The 22,605-nt window shown below is 34.0% G+C and overlaps 1 protein-coding gene, 1 long non-coding RNA gene and 1 pseudogene across 3 annotated transcripts; all 3 read left to right on the top strand.

Moving 5' to 3' along the window:
* Positions 1-3,774: 3,774 nt before the first annotated feature.
* On the top strand, positions 3,775-10,873 carry LOC100368662 (cytochrome P450 2C11-like). Its single transcript, XM_085494423.1, has 4 exons — positions 3,775-3,984; positions 5,604-6,018; positions 6,794-7,753; positions 10,465-10,873. The coding sequence occupies exons 1-4, from the start codon at positions 3,775-3,777 to the stop codon at positions 10,635-10,637; spliced, it is 1,758 nt and encodes a 585-aa protein (XP_085350549.1). The 3' UTR covers positions 10,638-10,873.
* Positions 10,874-15,508: 4,635 nt separating this feature from the next.
* Positions 15,509-16,265, top strand: LOC144359877 (uncharacterized). Its single transcript, XR_013422096.2, has 2 exons — positions 15,509-15,605; positions 15,935-16,265. It is a non-coding gene; the product is annotated as an uncharacterized LOC144359877 (long non-coding RNA).
* A 2,177-nt stretch (positions 16,266-18,442) lies between these two features.
* LOC146730099 (cytochrome P450 2C8-like) lies at positions 18,443-21,895 on the top strand (annotated as a pseudogene). The gene is made up of 2 exons (XR_014927879.1): positions 18,443-19,445; positions 20,883-21,895. The product of XR_014927879.1 is annotated as a cytochrome P450 2C8-like (transcript).
* Positions 21,896-22,605: the final 710 nt, after the last annotated feature.

Genomic DNA, 22,605 nt, shown 5'->3' with positions numbered 1-22,605 from the left:
ACAAATTAAGTCGTTAAATTCATTGAACTTTATTTTTGATAATCAAAATTATGATAATTTCAAAGAGATGAATATAAAAACAGGTGCTTTTAACCATATTTCTCAAACACAGGAAGTCGTTTAATAACATTTTTATAAAACGCAGCGTTCCAATTAATGGATATTTCAACCCATCACATATGTTTGTTGTGCGAGGATGAAATAATCAAAAAGCAGAAATCGCAGTTCATTTGATTTCCCAACCTAGCAGATATGTCACGTATTTATGTTCCATATTGACGCACTGACACACTCCGGAATTGTAAATTGCCCTATACGACTTTTTGTCTGAAGAGTATGTTATTTCCCCATCCATATGTCATTGAGATAACCACCTGATGAATAAAACATGTCGACAATTAACATAATCCTGTTTATCCAAGACGTATTTATAGCAACAACGTACCATACCATACCATTTTCAGTAATTTCAATCACAATACAATAACAGGTAAGGCTGAATATTTCCGTTTTTTTAATAAAATAGAATAGAAATGCTTCAGGTATTGTATTCAAGTGATATTCGCTGTGAATAGCATTATATACATAACGGTGTTATAGAATGAACAATAGTCCAATTAGATTAACTTGTTCCAATATCGCAGTATGAAGATTCCTGGGGTAATAAATCCTACTGTGAAAATTGTAATCATATTAATGTTCGATCAAATATCGGTTAACATCTCGTTTAATTCCATTTTTATGAAAGTTGGTGAATATGTTCAGCGTATTTCTTTCTATCAACAGTGAGTATTGATGTATACCGAGTATTTCCACGTAGAAATGGCATCAACTCGACTTGTAATGTTGCTGGTATTGATATCACTGTCAGTGATATAAGTACATATGGTAGTCGGAGGGCTTCTTAAGAAAATTGGAAGAGACACGATAGATTATGATAATGCAATCAAGAAACAGAATCAAGATAAAACCGAGAATTCATCGGAAAAACGATGGGGTATCCCGGGATTAAAATGAAAATGAAGTAGTAATAGACATCATGAACAATCATCATGGATTGTCTCCCTTATAGACTGCATTGTCTATGTATGAGTTAGCATCTACACCATATCAATGTAGTAGCCTATATGATAAACTCAATAAATATAATAAAACACTATACTGATGTTTGTTGTTGTACTGAATTATGTTCTAGCTAAAACATCCCGTAAGTTATTTTGTCAAATCAGATGCAGCAAGTTAGCATCATGTACAAGTTAAAATAAGAAAAATAATAATATAAAGTTTTTATCAGCTTTGACAAAGTAGTTACATATGACTTTGCATACACCAAAACGGGTGATACAAGTACAGAAATTCCTAAAGTAAGCGACATAGGCAATGGAGATGGTGATAGTGTGATCAAAAACAGAATGAATATAAACCGTGAATGCATTGGAAAACGAGTGTGTGTTTTGGGTTACATTTTAAATTAAGTAGCCATCACGAATTGTCCTCCTGGTTGACTGCATTGTTAGTTAGTTAGTTAGTTAGTTAGTTAGTTAGTTAGAGTTAGTTTACCCACCCTAACACTGTGATAGTCCATATGAGAAAAGCAATAAATATAATTTGTTCGTTGTTGTATTAAATTGTGTTCCAGCTAAATGAACCACTGAACCCATTTTGTCAAAGCAGATGCACCATGGGTAATGTCTTGTTATGTTTTGTCATACTACCTTGTGTCTCATCTCTATTGTTCTAATAGTCCGTTAACTGATAGTTAAAGTATAGCTATGAGAACAATATTTAACAGTAGTCAGCCAAAACCCCAAACAACACCATCAATTGACGAGTTGCCGCACTTTACTTAAGGTAGAGATGCAGGTTTGTGGGCACTTGGGAGTGAATTTTTTTTTTTAGCTTTTTATTATCCAAACAGTCTTGGCTATAGACTGTTAACATTTCGTAGAATTGTGAATAGTGGAACATACTCAAAAAACGATTTTAAAATATAGATAACAGGTGCAAACATTATCTCTTTTGAATGCTTAGCAAGATTTAGCAAGGCTGTACATAAATAATAAAAAAGAAACATGGTGAAAAAAAGAAATGACGGGATCTCCATATTATGCACAATATTTAACTTTTAACAAAACGATAATACATTCAAATTTGGAGCTGTTGCAGCCGTTTTAATTATGAGCATTAGCAAACTTTTTACTGAGTGAATTGTTATGCAAATTAGCAATTATCTCAGCTTCTTTTTAGTGCACATCCCAGAACTTTAAAAAAAATAGCTCCTAGACGCTTTGACCTTTTGTTTTGAAATTTTCACAAATGATTGGCAATGTGTTTATCTTCAAAACGCCGTCGGGGCATTGTTTTTGGTTGAACAGTGTTAGAGCAATCGTACAGACAACTAGCCTGGGTGTTAATTTATGCATAAACTTGAAGTAGTGAAATTTTAGCTGCTGCCCTGCAAAATTGACAACTGGTAGACAGTTTTCAAGACGGCACTTTCTTCATAGTAAACAGATGTACCCATAAACCAATTTTGACAGGAAACAGAAGCATGGTTTAGAAGCTAATTTTTTTTAAATCACTTTTGACCAAAAAGCACATTTTTGTGCGTATTTCAGACTACAGTGTCCATAAAAAAAAATACTAACAAAATTGTAAAATTCATACAATAAGCTTTCCGAAAATATATAGTTTTGTGGACAAGGGAGGTCATCTTGGTGTCCTAATTAACTAATTAAAATACCTGTCACGTAAACTGCATCTCTAACTTAAGTAATACTGCGAGTTTCATAGGTGTTTTGTTTGCAGTTGTGATGTCACAGTTTACACGTGTTACGTAACTTTTTATACAGAAGAACAATGGGCCAAATGACCTGTAGTAATCGCAACCGACTCATAGTAAATTATATGTTGTTTTCAATCACAAAATATCTGCTAAACTTATTCGGTAGACTGACTGTGAATTCACACCTTGTCGGACCAGCGAAATTCGTTGTCTGTCTGTCTGTCTGTCAAAATGACTATTTTGAACTGTAGGCATTAATCTGCGGTTCAGCCAATGACGGAGAGAGAAATCTAGGTCAGGGGAAGCCCCATGACATCAAGATTTCCCCGTTACGTCACGAACCACGTGACCGCCGAGGTAATGAGGCGGCGCCATATTGCTCCCAAATCACTCTCGTTTTTCTTCGTACTGAGTGAGGTGCTCGATAAAAATGGTGTGATCAGTCATCAGATTTTTTCCTGTCCGAGTTTTTGGTCTGACTAGCTGTCACCTGCGTGGCAGCCGACGCTGTGGCTGGTAGGATAAGTCTTTCTTATTTTTTACCCTGTGTCGCCTTTTTGTGTGCATTGCCTTACAAGAAAGAAAAAAACTCGGGTGACGATGGCCACGATGTTGGATTCCTTTGTGTCAGCTTTTTAACTGTAATTCGTTCCTCTCATGCATGTCTTTTTCATTTTGTACCAACGTGTTTTTAGTAATGGATAGCAAGAAGGGTAACACGCCTGAGGCTCTTCACCTCCTTTTTTTGCCCAAATTGAGGCGATCGTTCGGTAGTTGCCACCAGGAATTACCAGCTTGCAACCCACATAGCAATGCTATTTGTGTTTAGACTGTGTGCGGGGCTTGGGGTTTTGCCTAGTGATTTTTTGGTAACAACTGGGGTTCCGAGGCCTGGGATGCTTTCCAAGGCCGCGTGCAAATTACCAAGACTGACCGCATCGCTCTAGTTTGTAGCAGTCGTGCGTACAGTAATGTGAGTGGTGTGTAGCATGCGCAGAAAGTCCTCCTACTTGTCTACTGGTGCCTCGTGTACCGTGGCGACGAGTGAGAGGCCCGACAGTGGATGTCCCGAGATTTCTCGCCCCCCTGCTGATCGGAGGGCTTCATCGCAGTCTGCTCCTGCAGGCAGCGGTTTGCCCGATCATACGTGCAAGGACGGGTCCACAGAGGGACCCGCAATGGGCCCCCCCCAGACTCCGGTCAGTCAAAATGACTATTTTGAACTGTAGGCATTAATCGATTCAGCCAATGACGGAGAAAGAAATCTAGGTCAGGGGAAGCCCCATGACCTCAAGATGTTCCCCTTACGTCACGAACCACGTGACCGAGGTAATGAGGTAATAAGTTTGTGTCAAACACAACCCCAGATTGGGCTGCAGTTCCGTTAGTGTTCACGTAGCTGTCTTTCAGTTATCATTTACAATGTGTAAATAGATTATGGTTAAACATGCGTATTCAAACACCTGACCCGCAGAATTGATATTTTATTTCCGTTTTATCTAAAGATTAAGTGGTTAAATATTCATTGAACCGTATTTATGGTTATTAAATATGGTAATTTAAATTTAAAGAAGAGAAAAAGTACCAACATTTTCCCGGACACATTTGCTAAAACGTAGCATTCAAAATAATTGATATTTCAACCAATACAATCACATATGTTATGTGGTTATATCCAATATTGCGGGGATGAATTAATCATTTGATCTTTCAACCCAGTACGTATGTATGTCTCTTATTAACGCACTGACATAGTCCGGCTAGTTAGATTGATGTTCATCGAGTTATATATTGCCCTATCCGTTTGTTGTCTAAAGATCTACATATAGTATGTTATTTCCACATCCCTCTGTCATTGAGATATCGACCTGATGAATAAAACATGACGACCATTACCATACTACAGATTAACGTGTTTATAGTAGCAACATAATCATACCATGACATTTTGCTAACAAATGTTTTGGTATTTTACATACATGTAAGGCCATGAATTTGCTTTTCTTTCTAAATTGAAATGCAATAAAAAGCCTTCAGCTAATGTGTTCAATTGATTATTCATTCTGAATCGCATTATGTACATAAACGTGTTATGAAAGAGAGCGTTAACGTGTCCCAGTATCGCGTTATGAAAATTCGGAATGCAATAATTCCGAGCATGAAAATTATAATTACATCAATGTTCGATCAGATATCGGTTTTTATCATCTCCTTGCTTTTCATTATTTATGAAAGTTAGTGAATATGCTCATCATAGTTCTTTCTATCAACAATTGTTGTAATTCGACATAGAAATGACATCAACTCGACTTGTAATTTTGCTCGTCAACCAGAATGACGTATTCGGTTGACTAAGGTGCTGATATGTCACACAGTTTTGTTAACGACAGCAATGGGATAATGTAAAATCGAAATTCGTGATCCGCGAAATTCGGTATACGGTCAACTCAGTCATTTTGATTGATAATTGTTAGAAAAGTCAGAACACACTTAGTAATATCACACTGAGAGTATAAAAATAATATATTATGTTAAGAATACAATATAAATATATGATGAATATTCATTACTGTCATTTGATATAAAGATAACCCTAATGTGTAAATAAATAAAACATATTTTTCCCATGACACCATAATCTTTTGATCGACACTATTTTGATTTGATCTTTTTTTACAAAGAAAATAAATCCGTTCTATAAATAATTTTCCCATGATACGGTAGTTTTTTTTCGATCGACCGTCTGTCACTACCACTTTAATCATGTGTGCCTTACGATACTCGTCTTGCTAGGGCAGTTAAGAAGAACATGTGTTAGTCATTCCGGCGTCTACAAATTGCTGCTACCATGAGTACAGTTAATATTGATGTTACAACCATCGTTCTAGGCATCACTATTTTTGTTCTCCTCTCCTGGATTATGCGACATTGTGGACCGGGGTCAAATTATCGATGTGGCAAAATACTACCACCTCGTCCACCTGTCCTGCCAATCATCGGAAACCTGCACATGATATGGAGTCGAAACCCTTGGCAGGACATGATGAACATTGCTAAAAGATACGGTAACGTGTACAGACTAAAGCTAGGGACAAAAGAAGTGGTTGTGCTGAATGGTTATGTTGCAATTAAACAAGCTCTGCTGAGACAGAACGAGAGTTTCAATGAAAGATCCGTCAACATTCAGATTGAGATTCTGGACAACCAAGGAAGAGGAGAAAAACATCTTACGGGCATTAAACATTGTTCTCAAATTCATCTTTCGACAAACTTATATTTAAAATTCGCCTATTTGCATGGAAAACTTTGAGAACCGTATTTTCGAGAGAAAAACAATTCAACTAACTTAATTATTAGGAGAAGGAGCGTGGAACAACTGGAAATTACAATTTTGAGTTACCGACCAAAGTGCAAAAATTTTACCAGCCAAATTTAAGAGAGACAGATTGTGGCGTTCAAAAGTACACCAATCACGTACTGCTCTAGATCTACTTTTCAAATTAACTAATTGAAAATGAATAGCGGTACCGGGGAAGCATATTGTCGGTTAAGTCAATGTGATGGAATACACCTGTCACGTTTTATATATATCCTTTATCATTATTTTCATTTCGTGCGCTTAATTCCCTAAATATCCGTGTTAACAAATTATTTTGACATAATTACTTGATTCTTTAAAATTGAGCAGAGTTATTATGTTCCAGAAATAACAATTCTTGGGATTCACAATAAATCAATAAAAATGGGGAAAAAATAATTTGGTATGAACTTTTTGTCGCGAGCGTGCGTTGTCCCAATTTGATATGTTTCGAGCTCTGAACTACCTACTATGGTTATGCCACTTTCAATATGACAAAAAGTTATAAAATCGCTGTATATATATTGTCGACTATTGCTCTATATTGACCTGGACAAGTAAGAAAAACGTGGAGAATGTGTTTCATATAATGGTTTGAGTGTATATAATGAAAGCTAATTATCTTTTTATAGGAATAGCCTATGCTAGAGGTGTACACTGGCAGGAGCATAGGAAGTTTACTAGAGTTTTAATCCGTGAGTTTGGTTGGGGAAAAACTGATGACTATTACAAGATGATTCAAACTGAGGTAAAATGTGTGATGAAGGAATTGATTGATACGAAAAAAGGCGAATCCTTTGATCCTGATATTCTCTACCACCATGCTGTCTGTAACATCCAGTGTCAATTTATTCTTGGTAAAAGATTCGACTATAATGACAAAAAGGCTATACAATTCTTTGACGCATTAGAAGGATTCTCCTTGGATACCAACCCAGCTGTCGTGATGACCATTTTTCCCTTATTTGCTAAAATCACATTTGGAAGCACTAAACGGGTACTCAGCCATATATTTGTAGCACGTACATTTATCAAAGATCAAATTGAGAACAGACTTGCACTGCGGAAGAAACTTGGAAACTGTTACAAACCAGCCAGGAAAAACTATATCGACTGTTATTTGGATGAGATTGAAGCGAGGTGTGATCAGCCCGAGTTAGAGTTCAGCAATGACTCTTTAATATTAGCCCTACTCGACATATTTTTCGGCAACCAGACAGTTGGTGATGTACTCACATGGACAACATTAATGATGGTGTATCACCCAGAAGTGCAGAAGAAGGTTAAAATAGAACTTGATCGTGTAATTGGTCCTGATAGAGATTCAGACGTTAATGACAGATACAACCTCCATTACCTAAATGCAGTTCTACTTGAATCTACTCGTATTCGCCCCATCTCACCATTCGGTATCCCTCGTATGACCAATGAAGACACATCGATCTGTGGTTATTTTATTCCCAAGAAAACTTATGTAGTGCCAAACTTGTGGTCCGTGCAGGGAGACGAAAAACACTGGCCCAATCCAATGAAGTTCGACCCTGAGAGAAATCTGGATAATAATGGAGTTTTCACTCCACAAAGCCGTGTTTACTTGCCATTTGGAATAGGTAAGTACACATATACACAACTAAAACAATTTCTTAAAGATTATGAACATTTCTGTTCTGTTCGAGGCTCTATAAATACATTTGGAAATCATGTGCGAGTGGGACATATTCTTTATCAATAGGAATTTCGAAATTCCCAAAAGAGACAAGCAGTTCAAAAAAAATGTAACATAGCAAATACTGAATATTATATCACCGTAACGCCATAAATTACAGAGTGTACCGGAATTTTGCGGTATTTTACGGGATATTTTTATTCTAACATAGAAGGAAATGCGAATTCCAAATATGGAATAATTACCCGCCTAAGCGTCCTCTAATAATAAAAACAAACATAGCTGCCACCAGAGTTTGAACGGATTCCACACAAAGTACTTTGCTGACTCTGTTCTGAACTTTTTTGATTCCGACATTCCCATGATGTATACCTCAAGGTATGCACGCAGACAGTAGGCTGCTGCGCGTCGGTCGATACTTCGCTGAACTGTCTTCATGCATACTTTGAGGTATCTTCGTAATAACCTCATATTGGCAATCCGCTCCGCTAGGATTGCCCTTATAATCACTTTTGTGGGTTTGTGTAATTTTCAGTGTTTTCGCGTATTATTTCTTCTGTTTTTTTTTTGGCTTTGCCGATTTCGATCAAACATGGCAGGTAGGTCACACCTTCACCCTAGTTATTAGGTTAGGAAAAATCTGAAAACAAATTTTGGTCCATCGTATTACCAACACAAGTTTGAACTTTGAATGAACTGTAAATGCTGCCTTCATTCTGGAAAATACTATCACAAAATAATAAATGTAACTGCAGAATACGTCCTAGTAATAAATGAGTGACCTATAAAGACTGAATGGTTTTTGCGAACTTCGTATACGGGGCCCATTTAGTTATAGACCGACGTTGGCTTCACGTTCATGTCCTACCATGGAAACATCCAAACACATTTCACTTGTTATTGAGCGGAGCGGATCGCCAACCAGCCTACTGGCTTGTTATTATTAACAATAGCCTCACAAAAGTAGTATATGTGTGACCTCTAGCATATTGGCATAATGGGAGACCAAGAAATAGCATATTCAATCGTGAATCATGTAGCGAATTTCCATTGAAAAAAATGATGTAAACACAACACAATGTACATAGACCACGGGGTATACATACAAAGAGTGACAGGTGTTTCGAAGTGAGTGGACATAAACTGTTTCTCGTGTGGAAAATTATGTTTTCTGCCAGCATAGTTATCATATTGTTTAATGTTTCGTACCTTTGTGCATAGTAAATGTTTTCACAATTTATATGGACAAGATGACTTTCTTTTTCATTAAAATACACTGTTTTAATTAAAAACACACTGTTTAAATTTAAAACATGTGTATTATATTCTAAAACATCTGTATTTTCTATCAAAACATAAGTGTGCAAAAGATCAGATACTCGACAATAACTTTGATACAAACTTCAATAACCAATCATTCAATCAGATACATCAATGACGCTTACCCGAAAAAGGCAAAATCCCTGTATATAAGACTTTATCTGATTGGTTTATTGATCTAAATTGAGCTAAATTTACCATCTATACAGATTGAGGGTTGTACCATTGTGCCAACAACATCTGCTCGTGATCTTGGCATTGAGTTCGACAAGCATATGACCATGGAAAATCGTGTGAATAGTATTTGTAAATCATCATACTTTCATATACGCAATATTAGTTCCATCAGGAAGTACCTAACTAATGTAACCACAAAACATTTAGTACATTCATTTGTTCAAGGATTGACCATGGAAACAGTCTCCTCTTCGGCATTGCCCAGACGAACATTCGTAAGCTCCAACTCGTTCAAAATACTGCGGCACGCCTCATTACAAGGACCAAGAAATTTGACCATATCACTGAAGTTCTTTACAACTTACACTGGCTTCCTGTTCAACAACGCATTAATTTCAAGATCATGTTAATCGCCTTTCGTGCAATTCACAACACCCTACCATCATACATTTGTGAACTGTTTGCATCTTACAAACCTACCCGCAGTCTACGCTCCACTAATAATCTTCTCCTCAACGTTCCGAAAATTAATACTAAATCTTACGGTCCACGCGCCATCTGCCATGCTGCACCTGCCTTATGGAATGAACTACCTTTACATATCAAACTATCTGACAATATTGACATTTTTAAGAAGAAACTTAAAACTCATCTTTTTAAACAGACTTTTGAAACTCAGTAGTTTTTCTTTGTTGTTGCTATTAATGTTTTATTCATGAATTAATATTTTTATTATTTTTTGTCTTGTAAAGCGCCTATGAACATTTATTTTGGATATATGGCGCTATATAAGTGCATACTTATTATTATTATTTATCTAGTTATGTGTAATCCTACGTATGGATAATTTATTTGGATTGTTCAGATCTTCAGGTTTTCGTAGTCATAAAATTAAGAAAAGAAAGTGAAACGACTGAAAGAATAAAAAAAAGAAAAAGCCCAGTAAGATTTGATATTTAAGTAAGTTGATAGATAGTAGTTATCCACTGCTTGGGACGTTTTAGTAAATATAATAGCAATTTGAAAATGAAAAGTAAACATAAAGAAAAGTTAGGTTGTGGCAACCACTGGTTACCATAAGTATATTGGTGAAAAACAGAGCGATCAGCGTGTTCGAAAAACTGATAATGCATTTATTTATGTATTCATTTATTACAGGTCCACGTGCCTGTCTCGGTCAACAGTTAGCTAAAATGGAGTTGTTTATTTTATTTTCAAATTTACTGCAGCGTTACAATATCCATCTCATCAAGGACGCTGACATGAAACAGTCACTTGGTATGACGAAAACCATGCCTTTCTACATCCGATTTGAGAAGCGAAAAGATTAGTGTTGAATATAAGACTGTCAGAGATGGTTTTAATGGAATCATGCAATGTTTTTCATTGTTATGTTCTAGAGTATTTTAGTCTGTGTTGGTTAATTGTAAGTGTCGGTGTTTAGAGATATATTATGTAAACCAGAGACTAAATGTGTTATATAATTATGGGAAATGTGGTATAAATAGTTACGTACATTAAATGTAACATGGTTATCACTAAGATCAAAAGAAAGAAAGAAATAGTTTGTAATTTGTATTCACTGGTTTTGGAAGCATGGAGACACAGGTCTTAAGGAGATATAGATTCTTTGCATTTAAAAATCAAATGCCACTGCATACACGTGGAGTAATAGAAACAATAATCAATAAACATAATCGTTGACAAATAAATAATAATGTGGTTTGTTTGAGTTGATTTTATAGCAACTTTGTAAGTCAGTAACGCTGCAGAATAATACCATAACGACGTCTTGTCATTTCAAAAGATCCAATTATATGCAGATAAACAAAACATATTCTAGATATTTCAAGATGGATTGTTACCCTCACAAATACACTGACGAATACTGATCTTGCAATGTAAATCGAAATTGATTATCATTCAATTATTCATACAATTTCTACTTATGTTTTTGTCCAGAATGGCTTAATTACCTGGTTAGTCTCTCACTGCAACTTTTGTTTGATTTCAAAAACATGTTTTCGACACTTTGGGCGATAAAGTTTATAATGCGTTTCAAACAGGTTTATTATATTGATCCATATTTGTTTGAAAATAAATGCGTGTAAAATGCATTTTACTATGCAAGGCTTAGTGTAAATGATTTTTAAGCGTATTTATAAAAAAAGCGTTTAAAATGCATCTATAAATAGATGCGTTTAAAATGAATTTCTCTAGGTATCGCTTAGTGTAAATACATTTTGAACATAATCATCATCAGTCACTGGATTGTGATTTAGAATCAAAGGTATCTGAAAATAATGAACATACATTGCTAAAAAAAAGCGTTATTCCCAGTCCGCTGTATTACAAATTAAATATTATTATAAAAATAAATGAGTTTATTAAAAATTAAATTGTTGTCGTGTCATAAACGCGCTGGGTGTATAAGTACAGCCATATCCTATGAAGCACAAAATCAAAAACATAAACGTATACAGTGAAACAGTAAACATATTTCAAGCCTCCCAAAATCTTCTCGATCAATCGGTGGTTATGGTATATCATGTCCATTGTGTAAATACAAAAAAGTCACTGGATTGTGATTGAGAATCAAAGATTTCTGCAAATAATGAACATACATTGCTAAAAAAAACATTATTCACAATACGCTTTCTTACAAATTTAAAATTATTATAAAAATAAATGAGTTTATTACAAACTAAATTGTTGTCGTGTCATAAACGCGCTGGGTGTATAAGTACAGCCATATCCTATGAAGCACAAAATCAAAAACATAAACGTATACAGTGAAACAGTAAACATATTTCAAGCCTCCCAAAATCTTCTCGATCAATCGGTGGTTATGGTATATCATGTCCATTGTGTAAATACAAAAAAGTCACTGGATTGTGATTGAGAATCAAAGATTTCTGCAAATAATGAACATACATTGCTAAAAAAAACATTATTCACAATACGCTTTCTTACAAATTTAAAATTATTATAAAAATAAATGAGTTTATTACAAACTAAATTGTTGTCTTGTCATAAATGCACTGGGTGTATAAGTACAGCCATATCGTATGAAGCACAAACTCAAAGTATCAACAATTGGTAGTAAAAAACATGAAACACTAAACATATTTTAAGCCTCCCAAAATCTGACTTGTCGATCAATCGGTGGTTATGGTATATCATGTCCATTGTGTAAATACAAGAAACAAAAACGGGAATATTTTTTCCACTGCCATACTAAATTACATTATTATTGTTTATGTATACGACATAATGTAGTTAAAGAATCTTTTATTTTATAATCTAAGTACTTTCCAACGTCTCCATCGCCTCTACAAATAAAAACGTACATACAGTCAGCTATTGATGGTGTTTATAATTGAACAGTCGCTCATCTGAAATATTTTCTCAGAAAAGCGATAGGCAATTGTCTCAATGACCCACCCCTTGGTGCTCTTCAATGTTCACTGCCCAGTTTCAATGAAGTATTTTCTTTAAATATTGTTCCTCGAAAAAAGTGTCCCCACAATTCCAAAGATTATTAGCCCTGCTTATAATTTGTTGTGCATACTATTGCTGTGTATACTGTCCATTGTTTCCCATTTATTAGATTTTCTTACAGGAATTCTACAAAGAAAACAAATATAGTCCTATCAATACAAACATTTGCCCAACATGGCAGAAACAAATATTTTTAATTAAGGACAAAGAAAAAACACATGAACTCATTATTCTTCAAGCACCATGACTAATCACTTAGGTAATTAGTAATTTAAGTTCACAATTTAAAAATGTATTTGCATTAAAAATGGCAGTGATTTTAGCCATATGTATTTCTTCAATAAAACAAAAAAATTATCGATAAATTCTTTCCCATTTAATGAGTATTTTACACACCTTGTTGAAAACAGTGTAGCACAAATAACATTCTAATGCATTCATACAATACTATGAACAGTGTAGCGAACTATGAACAAACTCCAAAATTCCTGTGGTCCAATATAAGTGTCATGTGACTCATGAAAATGATCACTGCTACTAGAATGTCAGCTGAGAATCTCTCGCCAATGTGTTCCTTGCCAACGGATGAAACAAATCAATATACACAAATATTACTTGCAACTAATTTATTACAGTCCCAATATCGCCTGACAAGCAACGATTGACTGCAAACAAACAAAAATAAAAGGAAAAATTGCTGTACACAATAATTCATACAGTAAAATACAGCACACGATAAACTACATGACATGGGAAACAGCGCCCCCGAGAGGGTAAATTCACATTCACTGAATTCTTGCAGTAAATATTCACGCAGAGCTATAATCTAACAGAAACAAAACAGCGAATTGCAAGAAATAATATTCTCACCGTATTTATAGATTGACCCAGCAAACACAATTATGTGGTTTTCAATCAGTCAGGATTAGAAGTGCTGGACGGCAGTAATGCAGACAACTTTTACATACTTTACACACAACTGACCTCTTACCTAGGCTTACTCAAACCTGTCATTAGAGGCGCTGTTTGTTCACCAGGTTAAATTAATAATTACATATATATGCATGCTGTATAATAAAGTACACTAACTATTTTTTTAGGCGATTAAACATAGTCTCAATAACAAACATAAATAACAATAAATAAGTCTACATTTTGTCCATAACAAATATGACTTGACTTACAGCAGTTGAACCCTATAGCTTAGTAATTACAGTTTACACAAATTCAAAGTTTCGATGAAAATGATAATTAATATATTGAACACAAAATAACAAGAAAGCAAAACCGGTGACAAATATTTGAACGGTTACATTCACGGAACAAATGACAAGGGAAATAGTGACTGTTCTAAATCGACTTCGCAATCGCGATAAAAAACAGAGTTAGTAACTGTATTTTCTCAAATTCGTCAACCTTATTTTCAGCTATACTGTAGATTTGTATACGTTTAGGTTTTCATAGTTAAGCATAAAAACACTGTCAATACTTTCTTTAACAACTGTACATCATACTTCCAAACTTGCAACATCCCTGTACTTATTGACTTCGGCTGTCATTTTGAACCTTGTCATATTATATTATAGTCTATGTAGATGATTTTACAAATAATAACGTCAGCGGTTACGTGCCTCTTCTAGCCATATTGGATTTAAAAATTAAACGTATATTTGATACTTTTATTCAGTATAGCGCCCTCTTGAGGTCTGGGTTACCAATGTGCAAACATTTGACAACTTCTGGATACAAAATATCTGGATTTAAAATTTCTTCACTTTTTATATTTTTTATACGCAAACTGAATACATATAACTGAATAATATTTGTTGTCACGAGAAAGATTTCTGGCACCTTGGTGAACATAGTACACTATTTACACAAATGATTCAACCCTGATTATTCCAGAATTTCACCTCAATACGATGACATTTTTATTTTGTTTTAAATGTGATATCTAAAAATACACGCAAAATGGTGACTTAAATATTGATACATGTATATATATATATATATGTAAATTCACCATATTTGAAAAAAAGGTTCCCACGAATGAACTTTACATCATGGATACATCATGTTGTTTCGTATGATATATCATTGGTCTATTGTCCAACACACACCGCAGACAACCGCCTACATCTCGCAAAATCTGCTGTAATAATTACGGCATCTTGGACGCTAACGGTAGTTTACCGGCCTGGTTGAGGTCGAGGTTCCAGTACCCTTAGTATTATCGTAGCTGTCCTTCAACTACCAGTTAATCTGTTATTATTGTTAAATATGGAACATGCGTGTGCAAAGCCCTTTACTTACAAATTAAGTCGTTAAATTCATTGAACTTTATTTTTGATTATCAAAATTATATTAATTTCAAAGAGGTGAAGATAAAAACAGGTGCTTTTAACCATATTTCTCAAACACAGGAAGTCGTTTAATAACATTTTTATAAAACGCAGCGTTCCAATTAATGGATATTTCAACCCATCACATATGTTTGTTGTGCGAGGATGAAATAATCAAAAAGCAGAAATCGCAGTTCATTTGATTTCCCAACCTAGCAGATATGTCACGTATTTATGTTCCATATTGACGCACTGACATACTCCGGAATTGTAAATTGCCCTATACGACTTTTTGTCTGAAGAGTATGTTATTTCCACATCCCTCTGTCATTAAGATAACCACCATCTGATGAATAAACATGCCGACCTTTAACATAATCCTGATTATCCAAGACGTATTTATAGCAACAACGTACCATACCATTTCCAGTAATTTCAGTCGCAATACAATAACAGGTAAGGCTGAATATTTCCGTTTTTTTAATAAAATACAATAGAAAGGCTTCAGGTATTGTATTCAAGTGATATTCAATGTGACTAACATTATGTACATAACGGTGTTATAGAATGAACAATAGTCCAAATAGATTAACTTGTTCCAATATCGCAGTATGAAGATTCCTGAAGAAATAATTCCTACTGTGAAAATTTTAATCGCATCAATGTTTGTTCAAATATCGGTTAACATCTCTTTGAATTTCATTTTTTTGAATGTTGGTGAATATGTTCAGCGTATTTTTGTTATGAGCTGTGAGTATTGATATATACTGTGTATTTTCACGTAGAAATGGCATCAACTCGACTTGTAATGTTGCTGTTCTTGGCAACACTGTCAGTGATACAAGTACATAGAGTATTCGGAGTCCTTCTTAAAGAAATTGGAAGAGAGATGAAAGATGATGATAATGCGATCAAGAAACAGAATGAAGATAAAACCGAGAATTCCTCGGAAAAACGATTCGGTATTGAGGGATTAAAATGAAAATGAAGTATTAATAGACGTCATAAACAACCACCATGGATTGTCTCCCTGCATTGTATATGTATGAGTTAGCATCTACACATTATCAATGTAGTAACCTATATGATAAACTCAATAAATATAATAAAACACTATACTGATGTTTGTTGTCGTACTGAATTATGTTCTAGCTAAAACATCCCTAAATTATTTTGTCTAATCAGATGCAGCAAGTTAGCTTCATGTACAAGTTAAAATAAGAAAAATAATAATATATTTTTTATCAAATTTTACAAAGTAGTTACATATGCCTTTGCATACACCAAAAAAGGGCTTTCCCAGATTCACACACAGGAAACGATGAGCAGATTTATGAAAATGATCGATGAGTAAATGCAAAATTTTTAATGTGTAGTTGTGTGACTGTACATAATATAAGATGATAAACTATAAACAAGAGTGACCACAAAAGAACAAGTGTAGACGTACTGGAACATAAACGTTACATTTTACCTAAAAACTCGTAATTGGTATTTTAAATATTTGAAATAGTAATAAATGAGCCTCTGATATTTGGGTTGAAGAGGAAGTGACTATATTATTCAAGATGTGTAATTGGTATTTATGGCTGTGAGCAGTGTGAATTGTAAGCATATTAAAAGGTTGTTCACAAAGACATAAACACTAACAATGGGTAGGCTATGTTAGGTTAATTATATAACGTAACAATAACAATATATCAAGAGCAAATACAAGTCCTGTATTTTGAAAGCAAAACGAAATATACCCCAGTATACTACTGATGCTAATATGTATTAATAATTAAACAATATATGGAGTATCATTAATCGCAAATGACTGCCATGATATGCTTGCGAACGAGGTCTACAGAACTTGGTTCATGCCCACAAATGGTGTCCAATTTCCTGATGTCATTGAGTCAACTGTTTCGCTGATTTATATTATGGATTTGAAACAGTGCCGGGATGACGCAGGGGAATCAAACTCTAATGAAGAGAACAAAAAAACAAGTCTTTCTCTTCAAGAATTCTCGTTAACCACTTGTATCCTGGGTCTTTTCAAATAAAACTTCCCACGCTATTGTAACATATACTTTGCCTGGTGTGATTAGATTTTGAGATATTGCTTTGCAAAGGCCACAGTCTAGTAAAAGTTAAATTCAAAATTATGAAAATTGCCAAAAACTAAAAGCCAATGTCAAGTAAAGGTCATATTTGTAATGTGTCCAACTTAATAAAGACGATTCAAGCATGAATGTATGGTGACAAAGAATGACCAACAATATTGTTATATAAGCTCAAGGCAGCGTCATAAGATGGACTTCTACTAGTGAGTTGTTGTTTTACATGTCAATATCTGTTTACAATTAAACGTTTTAGTATTGACCAACAATATAGAAACTTTTCGGTTAAAAATTGGATCAACTCGACTTGTAATTTTTGACAACCAAGGGAGAGGTGAGAAACATCTTACAGGCATTAAATATTGTTCTCAAATTCATCTTTCGACAAACTTATATTTAAAATTCGCCTATTTGCATGGAAAACTTTGAGAACCGTATTTGCGAGAGAAAAACAATTCAACTAACCTAATTATTAGGAGAAGGAGCGTGGAACAACTGGAAATTACAATTTTGAGTTACCGACCAAAGTGCAAAATTTTACCAACCAAATTTAAGAGAGACAGATTGTGGCGTTCAAAAGTACACCAATCACGTATTGCTCTAGATCTACTTTTCAAATTAACTAATTGAAAATGAATAGCGGTACCGGGGAAGCATATTGTCGGTTAAGTCAATGTGATGGAATACACCTGTCACGTTTTATATATACTCTTCATCATTATTTTCATTTCGTGTGCCTAGTTCCCTAAATATCCGTGTTAACAAATTATTATAATAGTAATGAGCATTATTTTGACATAATTACTCGATTCTTTGAAATTGAGCAGATTTATTGTTCCAGAAATAACAATTCTCAGGATTCATAATAAATCAATGAAAAAGGGAAAAAAGTAATTTGGTATGAACTTTTTGTCGCTAGCGTGCGTTGTCCCAATTTGATGTGTTTCGAGCTCTGAACAACCTACTATCATAATGGTTATGCCACTTTCAATATTACGAAACGTTACAAAATCGCTGTATATATATATATATATATATATATATATATATATATATATATATATATATATATATATATATATATATATATATATATATATATATATTGGCAACTATTGCTCTAAATCGACCTGGACAAGTAGGGAAAACGTGGAGAATGTGTTTCATATAACGGGTTGAGTGTATATAATGAAAGCTAATTATCTTTTTATAGGAATAGCTTACGCTAGAGGTGTACACTGGCAGGAGCATAGGAAGTTTACTAGAGTTTTAATCCGTGAGTTTGGTTGGGGAAAAACGGATGACTATTACAAGATAATTCAAACAGAGGTAAAATGTGTGATTAGGGAATTGATTGGTACTAAAAAAGGCGAATCCTTTGATCCTGATATATTCTACCATCATGCTGTCTGTAACATCCAGTGTCAATTTATTTTTGGTAAAAGATTCGACTATAATGACAAAAAGGCTATACAATTTTTTGATGCATTAGAAGGATTCTCCTTGGATACCAACCCAGCTGTCGTGATGACCATTTTTCCCTTATTGACCAAAATCCCATTTGGAAGCACTAAACGGGTACTCAGCCATATATTTGTAGAACGTACATAAATCAAAAATCAAATTGAGAACAGACTTGCACTGCGGAAGAAACTTGGAAACTCTTACAAACTAGCCAGGAAAAACTATATCGACTGCTATTTGGATGAGATTGAAGCGAGGCGTGATCAGCCCGAGTTGGAGTTCAACAATGACTCTTTAATATTAGCCCTACTCGACATGATTTTCGGCAACCAGACAGTTGGTGATGTACTCACATGGACAACATTAATGATGGTGTATCACCCAGAAGTGCAGAAGAAGGTGAAAATAGAACTTGATCGTGTAATTGGTCCTGATAGAGATTCAGATGTAAATGACAGATATAACCTCCATTACCTAAATGCAGTTCTACTTGAATCTACTCGTATTCGCCCCATCTCACCATTCGGCATCCCTCGTATAACCAATGAAGACACATCGATCTGTGGTTATTTTATTCGCAAGAAAACTTATGTAGTGCCAAACTTGTGGTCCGTGCAGGGAGACGAAAAATACTGGCCCAATCCAATAAAATTCGATCCTGAGAGAAATCTGGATAATAATGGAGTTTACACTCCACAAAGCCGTGTTTACTTGCTATTTGGAATAGGTAAGTACATATATACATAACTAAAACAGTTGCAAGTGGGACATATTCTTTATCAATAGGAATTTCGAAATTACCAAAAGAGACAAGCAGTTCAAAAAGAATGTAACATAGCAAATACTGAATATTATATCACCGTAACGCCATAAATTACAGAGTGTCCCGGAATTTTGCGGTATTTTACGGGATATTTTCTTCCTATCATAGAAGGAAATGTGAATTCCAAATATGGAATAATTACGCGCCTAAGCGTCGTTTAATAATAAAAAAACAAACATAGTTGCCACCAGAGTCTGAACGGATTCGACAAAAATTAGTTTGCTGATTCTGCTCTAAACTTTTTTGATTTCGACATTCCCATAATGTATCCTTGGAAGGAAAAGATGTATAATAATAATGTTATTTCGAGGATACCTCAAAGTATGCACGCAGACAGTACGCTGCTGTGCGTCGATCGATTCTCCGCTGTACTGTCTTCCTGCATACTTTGATGTATCCTCGTAATTACCTCACATTATTATTAAGAATAACCTCACAAAAGTACTAGATGCGTGACCTCTAACATATTGGCATAATCGGCGACCCAGAAATAGCATTTTCAATCATAGATCATCAAGCAAATTTCCATTGAAAAAATAAATGTAAACACAACACAATATACATAGACCACGGAGTATACATACAATGGCTGTCGGGTGTTTCGAAGTGAGTGGACATAAACTGTTTCACATTTGGAATATTATGTTTCTGCCAGCATAGTTATCATATTAATTAATGTTTCGTACCTTTGTGCATAGTAAATGTTTTCATAATTTATATAAACAAGATGACTTTCGTTTTTTTATTAAAATACACTGTTTCAATTAAAAGCACACTGTTTAAATTAAAAACATGTGTATTATATTCTAAAACATCTGTATTTTCTATCAAATCATTAGTGTGACAAATACACAGATACACCACAATACCTTCAAACTTCAATAACCAATCACCCAAACATATACATGAAGGACGCTTACCCGAAAAAGGCAAAATTCCTGTATACAAGACTTTCTCTGATTGGTTTATTGATATAGCATGTGTAATGCTGCATACGGATAATTTATTTGGGTTGTTCAGATTTTCAGGTTTTCGTAGTCAGAAAATTAAGAAAAGAAAGTGAAACGACTGAAAGAATAAAAAAAAAGAAAAAGCCCAGTAAGATTTGATATTTAAGTAAGTTGATAGATAATAGTTATCCACTGCTTGGGGCGTTTTAGTAAATATGATAGCAAGCTAAGAGCAATTTGAAAATGTGAATGTCAACTAAAATGAAAAGTAAACATAAGGTAGGTTATGGCAACCATTGATTACCATAAGTATATTGGTGAAAAACAGAGCGATCAGCGTGTTCGAAAAACTGATAATGTATTTATTTATTTATGTATTCATCTATTACAGGTCCACGTGCCTGTCTCGGTCAACAGTTAGCGAAAATGGAGTTGTTTATTTTCTTTGCAAATTTACTACAGCGTTACAATATCCATATCGTCAATGACACTAACATCAAGCAGACCATTGGTATGACGAAAATCATGCCTTTCTTCATCCGATTTGAGAAGCGAAAAAGATTAGTGTTGAATATGTGACTGTCAGAGATGGTTTTAATGGAATCATGCAATGTTTTTCATTGTTATGTTCTAGAGTATTTTAGTCTGTGTTGGTTAATTGTAAGTGTCGGTGTTTAGAGATATATTATGTAAACAAGAGACTAAATGTGTTATATGATTATGGGAAATGTGGTATAAATAGTTAGGTACATTAAATGCAACATGGTTATCACTAATATCAAAAAAAGAAAAAAATATTTTGTAATTTGGAGTGTGAAAATTCGTCTTGTATTCACTGTTTTTGGAAGTATGGAGACACAAGTCAAGAGATAGACTTGTTGCTAAACATCAAATGCCACTCCTTGCACGTGGAGTAATATAACAAATAATCAATAAACATAAACGTTGACAAACAAATAACAATTGTATATTAAACAAAAAATGTGGTTAGTTCAAATTGACTTTATAGCAAATTTGAAAGTCAGTTTCGCTGTAAAATAATACAATATCTCGCTCAACATAATATTCATTATTCATGGAATACATGTACTCTTTTATTGGCTTTTATTCTTTTACCTAAATGAAGAGTTCTGTGTGAAACTTTAAAAAAACAATAGAAGCAAAATCATGCAATTCTCCGGAAGGTTCATTCATTCATATTTGATTATTATTATATTATTCATACAATTTCGTTTTTGCCCAGAATGCTAGTTAGTCTCTCACTGCAACTTTAGTTTGACTTCAAAAGCATAACATTAAACTGCCATGTTCTCAACATTTGGGGCAATAAAGTTTAAAATTCGTTTTAAACATGTTTATTATATTGAACCATATTTGTTTGAAAATAAATGCGCGTAAAATGCATTTTACTATGTATGGCTTTGTGTAAATGCTTTTTAAGCGTATTTATAAAAAAAAAAGCGTTTAAAATGCATCTATAAATAAATGCGTTTAAAATGCATTTCTCTAGGTATGGCTTAGTGTAAGTACTTTTTGAACAGAATCACCATCAGTCACTGGATTGTGAGTATAAATATATATTTAAAAAAAACAATGAACATACATTGCTAAAAAAACATTATTCACAATCCACTTCATTCCAAATTAAAATTATTATAAAAATAAATGAGTTTATTAAAAATTAAATTGTTGTCTTGTCATAAAAGCACTGGGTGTACAAGTACAGCCATATCCCATGAAGCACAAAATCAAAGTATCAAAAATTGGTAGTAAAAAACATAAAACGTATAAAGTATGAAACACTAAACATATTTCAAGCCTCCCAAAATCTTCTCGATCAATCGGTGGTTATGGTATATCATGTCCATTGTGTAAACACAAGAAAAAAAAAAGGAATATTTTTTCCACTGCCATACTAAATTACATTATTATTATTTTTAAAAAATGTGTTGCTTACAAGTATACGACATAATGAAGTCAAAGAATCTTTAATTTTATAATCTATGTTGTTTCTAAGGTCTCCATTACCTCTACAAATAAAAACGTACATACAGTCAGCTATTGATGATGTTTATAATTGAACAGTCGCTCATCTGAATTTTTTTCTCTGAAAA

Source organism: Saccoglossus kowalevskii, chromosome 20, assembly GCF_978046115.1.
Source record: "Saccoglossus kowalevskii chromosome 20, keSacKowa6.1, whole genome shotgun sequence".
Taxonomy (NCBI): domain Eukaryota; kingdom Metazoa; phylum Hemichordata; class Enteropneusta; family Harrimaniidae; genus Saccoglossus; species Saccoglossus kowalevskii.
Note: the sequence above shows the minus strand (reverse complement) of the source record. Positions and strands in the feature narration are given on the sequence as shown.